At 38.7% G+C, this 12,196-nt stretch overlaps 1 protein-coding gene across 1 annotated transcript in view; it reads right to left on the minus strand.

Annotated features, from left to right (window-relative positions):
* Positions 1-12,196, minus strand: part of DNAH11 (dynein axonemal heavy chain 11) — a 308,597-nt gene that overhangs the window by 45,906 nt on the left and 250,495 nt on the right. Inside the window, 2 exon segments of the mRNA XM_043507131.1 lie at positions 5,674-5,796; positions 7,175-7,410. Of these exon segments, the coding sequence (XP_043363066.1) occupies positions 5,674-5,796; positions 7,175-7,410 (359 nt within the window).

The following is a 12,196-nucleotide window of genomic DNA, read 5'->3' on the forward strand; positions in this document are numbered from 1 at the left end:
GCAACACCTCATTTTTTTCTTCCAATCCCAGGTGAAAGGGATGAATGGCTCCTGGGTCAAAGGACCAGAAGAGAGAAAGTTTTGAAGACATACTCAAAGAGAGCCATTTTATGGAAGGCAATCCCCTGCATTGGCAGATTCTCTGAATGATCTGGAGGATGAAACTTCACATCCTGAGGATTAATTACCATGGCTGGACCAATCTACCAAAGGAACAGCTCTTCCCTTACAGGTATGTTGTCTGGGAGAAAAGGCAGGATAACACCCAAGACCATAGAAGAAGAGACTTGCTGAGGAGGAAGTCTTGAGTGGATGAATATGGCCTCATTGTATGAAAAAAGGTGAGAATCCCTGATCCATCTTGAAACTTGAACAACAGCTTTTTTAGTAAATACACTGGACCCTCGCTAGAACGCGGAATTTGGGATCCATGCACGGTACCGCGTTATAGTGGGGACTGCGTTACAATGAATTCCAATTAAAGTCATTACATTTGGGATCCATGGGCGCGACTGCGTTATATGCAAATTTATGCTATATAGACGCACGTTCTAGAAAGGGTCTGGTGTAGTTTGACTACTTAAAATTAAAAGATTTTTATTTCACAGATTTACAGCATTTAAGGCCAGAAGGGACCATCAGATCATCTAGTCTGACCTCCTGTATAATTTCAAGATGGATAGTTCCTGTTAAAGAACTGTGCCTCTAAATGGTATAAAATACGTCAGACTCCTACTACTACTGCATTTCAGAGCAGCCCAGACAAAATGAAGAGAGGTGGCACATAGATTTTCAGACAAGAAAGCAAGGGAAAGAATATTTTCCTACTTTGTGGGGGAAGAAAAACTACCTTTCAATTGATTTATGAAAAGCTTTATTTCAAGCCCTGCTGTTTAAATTAAAAGCTTCTGTCTCACACTTGTGAACTCCAGCAACTAATGCAGAGAGCAAAGCTGAACTAATCAGATGCAGACTGAAGCTGTTACTTAGCAATCACAGCAGGCAGACTGTACAAGTTGGTCAAACTAGTTTTGTGGAAAAAAATTCTGCCTGGAAGTTGCACAGCTGGCAAGACGTTCAAGGAAATGAAAGCTATTCCTGAATAGAAACTGAGTTAATTGTTATGCTGTTTCCTAAAGAATACATAACAGTCATGTCTCACATGCATGGACACAATGTTATCAAGCTAATGCTGCAACCATATGCTCAATCAAACCTGAAAACATCTCAAAGTACAATTTGTACTTCATAATGCCCCAATGCTTTTTGTGTGAAAAGGAGATCACAATCCACTACATACTCCCTGTTAAGTGAATGGAAATACATTTGCACGGCCAACATTTTAAAATGTAGATGCCTAAAGATAGTAAGCCTGGTTTTCAGATGCCAAGTGCCCACAGCCCCCACTGCAGTCACTCATGTTGTAGGAGAAGATTATATATATATATATATGACGTTCTCTAAAATGGAATTTTGACAGCAGTCTTCATTCAGAAACACCACCATAAATTGGTATTATGGTATGTTCCTTATAGAGTGACTGTACAAGATTTAAACTCAAGAATAACCTCAGTTAACTATGGGGAGATATAATTTTATGAAGTTGCTTCACAAATCAGCAAGTTTTTTTAATATGTAAACTAATAAATTTGCTTTGGAAGGACTACAAGTTGATATATCTTCCCAGCTATGCTTTCTGTCGATTGATATCATAAGACATATTTTACTTAAAATTAGGATTGTCTGAAGCTCAGTGGATTTAATTATTTCTAATTATCCAGCTGTTGTCAGTATGTGGCCATTTTATGACAGTGGTATCTACTGTGTGGGTCAGGTTCAACTGTATATCTTTTCAAACACAGAATTAATGTACTATTGATGAAACCATTACTAGAACCAAATTAAAGTCTAGGCTGATGTATTGGTCTGCAGGGTGCTGTCAGACATGAAAGGAGTAATTAGTATTCATTACTTCGTACTCTACAACATTCCAATTATTAATGAACTTCAACTGTTGGACTGCACCATATCTATCACAAACATCTTTCTAGTCTTTCTTTATTAGGAGGAAAAAACAAATGCCTGACAAAACTACTAAAAAACAGAATGCTGAAAACTTTGCTTGTTTGCTAGGGGAGGTCTGCATAGTTCCACTGCCACAAGAGGTAAACATGGCACATCTTCCATGATTCATTGTGTGTAATGTCTTTGAAATGTTAACTGGATGACCTTTTATTCAATCTTGTAAAGAACACTTAAACACACTGATTACTAAATATTAAATTGACTAGTGTTTATATATATTGCTCCATCATGCTATGTGCAAGCCTTTACTGAGTTACTGTATAATTATATTGCTATGACCCCTGCCCTTTCCACCTCAACTCCTCCCTACTATTTTATAACCCTCTTTGTTACATCATGTCTGAAATTAGATAGTAAGACTTTCAGGACCATGGGACTTCTGATCACACCAGTTTTATACCAGTGTAACTAGGCCTTAATAGAATTACTTGAGATTTACATCGGTGTATGTGCAAGCAGAATCAGTCCTTGTGTTATCTTATTTGTATTGTGAGGTACCTAGCAAACCTTTGTGGACTGAAAAATAGTAACTAATGATTATCATCTAACCAAGAATGCAGAAGGTAGAGATAATGGGGGAAGAGTTGAGCAGTTGTTTGAGACTTTTCAGTTACTTCCTAAAACGTAATGAAAATGAAACATTTCAAAGGGGTACAGTGCAGGGCGATGCTGTGTCTTGCATAAAATGGTGCTAGGCCTGAACAAGTGATGTGTTCAAGAAGCTGAACTCATGTACACTCCATAGCCTTTATGTGCAACTTGGACAAATATGGAGAAAATTTGGGTAACCTGCCAAAAAATGGGTCCGGAGGGGGGGGCAACACAAATAGCAGTATTTTGCCTCTGACTAATTTCCTGTTGTGTAAGTAATCAAATCACTAATAAAACAAGCATATTTCACTTGGTCTCATCTGCTTGAGGGACATATGAAAGTATGGTCCCTTCTGCCTGACTCTGTGGCTATCCAGGAAGGCCTCAAAGAGCCCATGGCACATTGAGTGAAGTATAGGGGAAACAAACTCTTGCTATATGTTTCACTCTCGCAGAATTCAAAATCTTTGGAGTTATTTTTCACAGCCTGTAAAAACAAAAAGTCCTATTTGACCAGAGATCACGTTGCCATATTTCAGCTGAAAAGATCAATTAACTGAAAAGATTCACTCCAGGATTACACTGATGTAACCAAAATTTCTCTCCAAGGTAACTGCAGCAGCTGCTGATGTGCTATACATTTATTTTAAAAACTTAATACTCATAAAATACAAATTGAAATTCTTATGAAAAGTGCTGGAAAGCACTGGAGACTGAACTTTTCCATTCAGCCATAGAACAGGTACAGCACAGTCCCACCAATAAGAAAAGGAGTACTTGTGGCACCTTAGAGACTAACATATTTATTAGAGCATAAGCTTTCGTGAGCTACAGCTCACTTCATCGGATGCATTTGGTGGAAAAAACAGAGGGGAGATTGATATACACACACAGAGAACATGAAACAATGGGTTTATCATACACACTGTAAGGAGAGTGATCACTTAAGATAAGCCATTACCAGCAGCAGAGGGGGGGAAAGGAGGAAAACCTTTCATGGATGACAAGCAAGGTAGGCTATTTCCAGCAGTTAACAAGAATATCTGAGGAACAGTGGGGGATGGGGTGGGGGGGAGAAAAACATGGGGAAATAGTTTGACTTTGTGTAATGACTCATCCATTCCCAGTCTCTATTCAAGCCTAAGTTAATTGTATCCAGTTTGCAAATTAATTCCAATTCAGCAGTCTCTCGTTGGAGTCTGTTTTTGAAGCTTTTTTGTTGAAGGATAGCCACTCTCAGGTCTGTAATCGAGTGACCAGAGAGATTGAAGTGTTCTCCAACTGGTTTTTGAATGTTATAATTCTTGACGTCTGATTTGTGTCCATTCATTTTTTTACGTAGAGACTGTCCAGTTTGACCAATGTACATGGCAGAGGGGCATTGCTGGCACATGATGGCATATATAACATTGGTAGATGCGCAGGTGAACGAGCCTCTGATAGTGTGGCTGATGTGATTAGGCCCTATGATGGTGTCCCCTGAATAGATATGTGGACAGAGTTGGCAACGGGCTTTGTTGCAAGGATAGGTTCCTGGGTTGGTGGTTCTGTTGTGTGGTGTGTGGTTGCTGGTGAGTATTTGCTTCAGATTGGGGGGCTGTCTGTAAGCAAGGACTGGTCTGTCTCCCAAGATCTGTGAGAGTGATGGGTCGTCCTTCAGGATAGGTTGTAGATCCTTGATGAAGCGTAGGAGAGGTTTTAGTTGGGGGCTGAAGGTGATGGCTAGTGGCGTTCTGTTGTTTTCTTTGTTGGGCCTGTCCTGTAGTAGGTGACTTCTGGGTACTCTTCTGGCTCTGTCAATCTGTTTCTTCACTTCAGCAGGTGGGTATTGTAGTTGTAGGAATGCATGATAGAGATCTTGTAGGTGTTTGTCTCTGTCTGAGGGGTGGAGCAAATGCGGTTATATCGTAGAGCTTGGCTGTAGACAACGGATCGTGTGGTATGATCTGGATGAAACCTAGAGGCATGTAGGTAGGAATAGCAGTCAGTAGGTTTCCAATATAGGGTGGTGTTTATGTGACCATCGCGTATTAGCACCGTAGCGTCCAGGAAGTGGATCTCTTGTGTGGACTGGTCCAGGCTGAGGTTGATGGTGGGATGGAAATTGTTGAAATCCTGGTGGAATTCCTCAAGAGCTTCTTTTCCATGGGTCCAGATGATGAAGATGTCATCAATGTAGCGCAAGTAGAGTAGGGGCATTAGGGGACGAGAGCTGAGGAAGCGTTGTTCTAAGTCAGCCATAAAAATGTTGGCATACTGTGGGGCCATGCGGGTACCCATCGCAGTGCCGCTGACTTGAAGGTATACATTGTTCCCAAATGTGAAATAGTTATGGGTGAGGACAAAGTCACAAAGTTCAGCCACCAGGTTAGCCGTGACATTATCAGGGATACTGTTCCTGACGACTTATAGCCCATCTTTGTGTGGAATGTTGGTGTAGAGGGCTTCTACATCCATGGCTAGGATGGTGTTTTTAGGAAGATCACCAATGGACTGTAGTTTCCTCAGGAAGTCAGTGGTGTCTCGAAGATAGCTGGGAGTGCTGGTAACATAGGGCCTGAGGAGGGAGTCTACATAGCCAGACAATCCTGCTGTCAGGGTGCCAATTTTTGCTGAGGTTCAAAGAAATTTGGTTTACTTTTTCCCAATTTTGCATGTCTCTGCACTTCCAGTTTCTAGCTAAGGCTAGAAACAAAGCATTAGAAATCCCACAAGAAAGTCTGGTCAGAATATTTCCAGACAAGTTTTGAAGATTGGGATGGCATTGATGGTTTTACATTCTGATGTGCATATGAACTTTTGGGAGCTTCTCTAACCATATCCAGATGCCCAATTATTTGATATTTACTCATCACCAGTTTTAAGTCATCACCTTTCTTAAAAAACAAAACAAAAATTCTACATAGAAAGTTATGATGAGAAGTAAGAAAAAGAAAAATATACAGTGTCCTTGGCAGCACTCCCAGGCAAAAATCCTGATTGCTCAAGAATACTTACTTCCCTTTTTTAATTGTGTTTCCTCCCAGTAAGGGATCAAGTACTGGGTCTACTGTTTCATTCAAGTTTTCAATTAGGATGGTGTCTCCACAGGCCAATGCTCTTTCAATGGTCTTCAAAAACCTTAACACAAAAACCAAGCCCTACCTATTAGATGATGTGCTAGTTACGGAGCAATATATTTCTGCTTTAGATTATACAAACGAGAAATATTTGTATAAGAGCTCTATCAAAACCTCCTGTATTGCACTCAAAAAGATATTTTCCAGTGGTTAACAATTCTGTGCATTTGAGGCAAAAGTCTTTGCTCCTTATTCCTGCTTATGTAGTAACAAACATGAGTTAGGCTTTGTACAAGCACAAGGTCCTACCTTGAAGAACTATTGATATGAACATTTACATTGAACATTCACAATGAAATCAAGTTCATATGCAGGTGATGTTTTCTCTCAATTAATTTGTTCTGTGTTTGCACAGTGCCTATTACAATAGGGTTTTGTTTCATGACTGGGGCTCCAAGGCATTACCACAAGACAAATAAATAGCAGTAATTCAAATCAATAGTCATTATAATATGCGCCAAACTATATCATTTCAGGCATAAAATGGCTGCATGGAAGACATGCAGAAGAGGTCACAAAGGGGACAATTATTTGTATGACTTGGGAAAGCAAAACAAGAAAGGGCCAAGTGGGAAAAAGTATAAAAAAAATGAGTTCAGGGAGGCAGACAGGACCTAAATTGTTCAAAGCGTTTAAAAATGAAGCATTATTGAGACTATTTACTGTACTCTGCTATGTAACTATCTGTTGTACCTGGATTTCAATAAAATAAACTAACTTAGCCTCTTCTAGTACGATAACTTTCAAAACCTTTTAAAGACTATTAAAAGAGACTTGGTAGTTTTCAAAGATATTTTACTGCAGCAGATAAAACAACATTCAGTTCAAAACGGACCACAATCCCCTCAATAAATCAAAGTCAGCATGACAGGAGATAAAAACAGACCCATTCCACAGAACCTAAACTTAATTCCATTCAAACTTAGCTGACAGAATTCAAAATGTCTTAGACAATCTGCTACTGAATGCAGTTTTCTGTGTAATATCACTAGACTGAGTCTCTCACTCTGTATTAGGTACATATATGCCATTATCCTATACACTACATTGTACTATATAAAGTCTAATAATCAGGAAACTAAACAAAGCCTTTGCTTTTAGCACCCTATTTATGGGAAAACCAATTTGCCCTCATGTGCAATGCACTTCCCACATTAACTTTATTCCCTCTTTAGCACTTGAAAACAGTACAGCAGAAAGTGTCTTTTTCAAGCAGAGCTTTTAAAATGAGAAATGCTACTATGGATAAATAAGTAGCAGTATTATAATATTTCAAATCTACAAGTAAATACATTACAACACACACCGAGTCCTTCTTAAAATTAGGGGAAATTTATAGAAGTAAATACGAGTGCTAATTCTTCAGTGCGCACACTTACCCTTTCTGCCCTAGACGTATGACTTTAAGGTCAGTTCCATATTTATTCTTTATCCATTTAATTCCCTGTTGCTGGGGATCTATCATCAGAGGCCAGCGCTCACAGTTTGTTAGAATAGTGGCATTTTCTGTTGACATTCTATCACCGGGCAGTCCTTCGTTATTCCATCCTGCAATCGTAGCATCATCAGTCAACATGGCAATCAGGTCCAGGTCTTCAGTTATTGGAATAGGAACCTTTGAATCAGAGTGAAATATAATAATCCAGCAAGGCTGTAAAGTAGCAAGACAAGACTCAGTGTGATGTACAAAATAATAGGAGCCAATGTAATTAGAGATTTATTTTATATCTATCTATCTATCTATCTATCTATCTATCTATCTATCTAAAGAAAGTAAGTTTCCTGTGGACTATGAGATGCCAAAATAAACAGGAGATTATATATATAAAATGCAAAGCAGATAATCCTATAGTTTACTGTGGTACTTTTTAAATGATGTTTTCTTTTCATTCTAGAAACTTCATAAATATTTATTTAGGATGTATTAAATCAAGTAAACAGCGTATGTGTATATAGTTTGCAGTGTATATAGCTTTTAACACTTAAAGAGGAGAACAAATTCAGTGCTCATGAATGGCATTGAATTGGTAATTCTGGAGAATAAATCTCATTACTTAGGGAAAAGGTACACAATATGGATAGCAGCATAACAGGCTTCTTGCACCACTTTGCTAATGTGCTTCAGCTATGTGATAAAGAGGTCACCTACATAAATCACAGGATAGGGCAATCTCCATTACTATTGCTTCTCTGCAAAGACAGCCAAAATCTCACCAATTAGAGCCAACTGACTGGGAACTGCACTGCCACCTCCAACTCATTTCACACAAGCCAAAGAGCCATCAGAAGTCATACCTATCCTAAGTGTTATCATGCTTCTGTGTGCTTTAAAAGAAATGAAAATCTTAAGTCATGAAACATGAAGGTAGGGGGATGGAGATGCACATGCAAGAGGGGAAGAATTAAAAAAAAAAAAGCAAGTGTTTTAAGGAAATAGGTAGTATACTCTATGGGTCTGAGGACTGATAATGGGATACTGGAACTTTCCTCTCCAAGAGTGAAATATTGATCTCATGGAAGTCAATGGCAAAACTCCCATTGATTTCAATAGTGTCCGGATTTCACCCTAGGTTTTTATTTCTGGAAAATAGCAGCTGGAACTGAATTCCAAAACTTAACACTTTTTTGGGGAAGGGGGACAAAATTATTCCTCCCCACCCACCCAACACACACACACACACACACACACACACACACACACACAAGTCTAAGTATTGAATTAATGTTTACAGGAAATGATGTTTTATGGTCAACCAGATTTGCGAAATCTACAGCACTAAAAGGAATGTACCATATCATAGAAATGTAGGGCTGGAAGGGATCTTGAGAGTTTATCTAGTCCAGTTCCCTGCACTGAGGCAAGGCTAAGTTTTTTTTCTAAGCCATCCCTGCCAGATGCTTATTTATACTGTTCTTAAAAACCTCCAATGATGGAGATTCCACAACTTCCCTAAGTAATTAGTTCCAGTGCTTAACTACCCTTACAGTTAGGGAGTTTTTCCTAATGTCTAATCTAAATCTCCCTGGCTGCAATTTAAATCCATTACTTCTTGTCCTGTCCTCAGTGGCTAAGGAGAAGAATTTATCACCTGCCTTTATATAACAACCTTTCACATACTTGAAGACTTATGTCCCTCTTCAGTTTTCTCTTCTCCGGACTAAACAAACCCTTTTTTTTTTTCAATCTTTCCTTCACAAGACACGTTTTCTTGATCTTTAATAAATTTTTGTTTCTCTCCTCTGGACTGTCTCCAATCTTTACACATCTTCCCCAGAACTGGACACAGTACCCCAGTTGAGGCCTTATCTGTTCTGAGTGGAAGAATTACTTTGTGTGTCTTGCTTACAACACTCCTGCTAATACATCCCAGAATGATGTTCACTTTTTTTTGCAACAGTGTTACACTGTTGACTGAGATTCAGTTTATGATCCACTGTAACCTCCAAATCCTTTTCTGCAGTACTCCTTCCCAGGCAGTCATTTCCCATTTATATTTGTGCAATTGATTATTCCACCCTAAGTGTAGTACTTCGCATTTCTCCTTATTGAATTTCAGCCTATTTATTTCAAACCATTTCTCCAGTTTGTCAAGATTTTGAATACTAATTCTGCCCTCCAAAGAGCTTGCAACCCCTCCCAGCTTAGTATCATCCAAAAATGTTATAAGTATACTCGCTATGCCATTATCCAAATCATTGTTGAAGACACTGAACAGAACCAGACTCAGGATAGATTCATGCAATACCCCACATGATATGCCTTTCCAACTTGATTGTGAACCATTGATAACTACTCTCTGAGTACAGTTTTCCAACCTATTGTGCATCCACCTTGCAGTAGGTTTGTCTAAGCTATATTTCCCTAGTTTGTTTATGAGAAGGTCATGTGAGACAGTATCAAAAGTTTTACTAAAGTCGAGATATATCACACTTGCTGCTTCCCCCTATCCACAAGGTTTGTTACCTTGTCAAAGAAGGATATTAGGTTGTTTTGACATGATTTGTTCTTGATAAATACATGTTGACTGTTACTTATCACTTTATTATCTTCTAGGTGATTACAAATCGATTGTTTGGTTATTTGCTCCATTATATTTCTGGGTGCCAAAGTTAAACTGACTATAATTCTCTAGGTTATTCTTATTCCCCAATTTAGATGAGATAGATAGATTAGATAATCTCCAGTTTAGTTGCTGTGGCAACAATTTTGTTGTTGGGTAAGACTATTACTGAACTATGGCAAGGAATGTATTTCTTTACCATTGCCTAAACCCTGATTCTAATCACACAGCCATCAATTTCATGAAGTAAAACATGACAAATAGTATAGTCAGTTTCAAGGATTGAAATAAATTTGTTTGAAAGCAACATAGCATTGTGGTGGTGATGGTGGTTTGTTCTTACAAAGCAAGGTATTATTTTAACATGTAACTTTATCTAGTGTCCCAAACCTGTACAAAACTAAGACTGCATCACTGTAGCTTCTACTTTTCATAAAGAAGAGCTTTTAGCTAGCACCTGGTGCTTTTAAAACAAGTAATTAACCATATTTCTCTCTCTCCATGGGGAACATGTCAAAACTGAGACAATCAATCTTGGCAATTGCCACTCAGTAAAAGCTGATTTGACTAGCAATCTCAGTATTTAGAGAGTGTATTAGAGAAATTATTGTGATTAATTTAAGATAGTGATCACAATGTGCTAAGAGTTAAGGATAGTCCTTTTCCAAGGAGCACACAGTCTAAAGACTAAGAAGTTTGGAGAGTAGGGGGGGCAAGGAATAACAAAAGGTAATTTACATAGAAGTTACCTAGAGGCTGCAAGGCAGAAATGGGTCCTGCAGAAAAGATCAGGAAGGTCATATTGGTCACAGAGGTGATTGTGTGAGAATCTGACAAACAAATGGATGAGGGAAGAAGGATGGTTCAGCTGATACAGCACTGGACTGGGTGGACTCAGGAGACCTGGATTAAATTCAGTTTAGCCACATACTTCTGGTGTGGCCTTGGACACACCAGTTAACCTACCCTTTTGCGTCAGCTCCCCATTTGAAAATAAGATGATAATACTTCCTTTCTTCCCAGGGCTGTTTTGAGGATAAAATACAGTAATAATTGGGAGGTGCTGAAATGTTACAGTGATGAGTAAAAGGTTCTATAGCCATATAAATAAGAAGAAAACTAAAAAGGAAGAAGTGGGGCCGCTTAACACTGAGGATGGAGTGGAGGTTAAAGATAATCTAGGCATGGCCCAATATCTAAACAAATACTTTGCCTCAGTCTTTAATAAGGCTAAAGAGGATCTTGGGGATAATGGTAGCATGACAAATGGGAAGGAGGATATAGAGGTAGATATTACCATATCAGAGGTAGAAGCGAAATTGAAACAGCTTAATGGGACTAAATCAGGGGGCCCAGATAATCTTCATCCAAGAATATTAAAGGAATTGGCACCTGAAATTGCAAGCCCATTAGCAAGAATTTTGTAATTTTAATGTATCTGTAAACTCAGGAATAGTACCGAATGATTGGAGAATTGCTAATATAGTTCCTATTTTTAAGAAAGGAAAAAAAAGTGATCCGGGTAACTACAGGCCAGTTAGTTTGACATCTGTAGTATGCAAGGTCCTGGAAAAAATTTTGAAGGAGAAATTAGATAAGGACATTGAAGTCAATGGTAAATGGGACAAAATACAACATGGTTTTACAAAAGGTAGATTGTGCCAAACCAACCTAATCTCCTTTTTTGAAAAAATAACAGATTTTTTAGATAAAGGAAATGCAGTGGATCTAATTTACCTAGATTTCAGTAAGGCGTTTGATACCGTGCCACCTGGGGAATTATTAGTTAAATTGGAGAAGATGGGGATCAATATGAACATCAAAAGGTGGATAAGGAATTGGTTAAAGGGGAGACTGCAACGGGTCCTACTGAAAGGCGAACTGTCAGGTTGGAGGAAGGTTACCAGTGGAGTTCCTCAGGGATCGGTTTTGGGACCAATCTTATTTAATCTTTTTATTACTGACCTTGGCACAAAAAGTGGGAGTGTGCTAATAAAGTTTGCAGATGATACAAAGCTGGGAGGTATTGCCAATTCGGAGAGGATCGGGATATTATACAGGAGGATCTGGATTACCTTGTAAACTGGAGTAATAGTAATAGGATGAAATTTAATAGTGAGAAGTGTAAGGTTATGCATTTAGGGATTAATAACAAGAATTTTAGCTATAAGTTGGGGACACATCAATTAGAAGTAACGGAAGAGGAGAAGGACCTTGGAGTATTGGTTGATCATAGGATGACTATGAGCTGCCAATGTGATATGGCTGTGAAAAAAGCTAATGTGGTTTTGGGATGCATCAGGAGAGGCATTTCCAGTAGGGATAAGGAGGTTTTAGTAC

The sequence above is a fragment of the Dermochelys coriacea genome, chromosome 2, assembly GCF_009764565.3.
Source record: "Dermochelys coriacea isolate rDerCor1 chromosome 2, rDerCor1.pri.v4, whole genome shotgun sequence".
Taxonomy (NCBI): Eukaryota; Metazoa; Chordata; order Testudines; family Dermochelyidae; genus Dermochelys; species Dermochelys coriacea.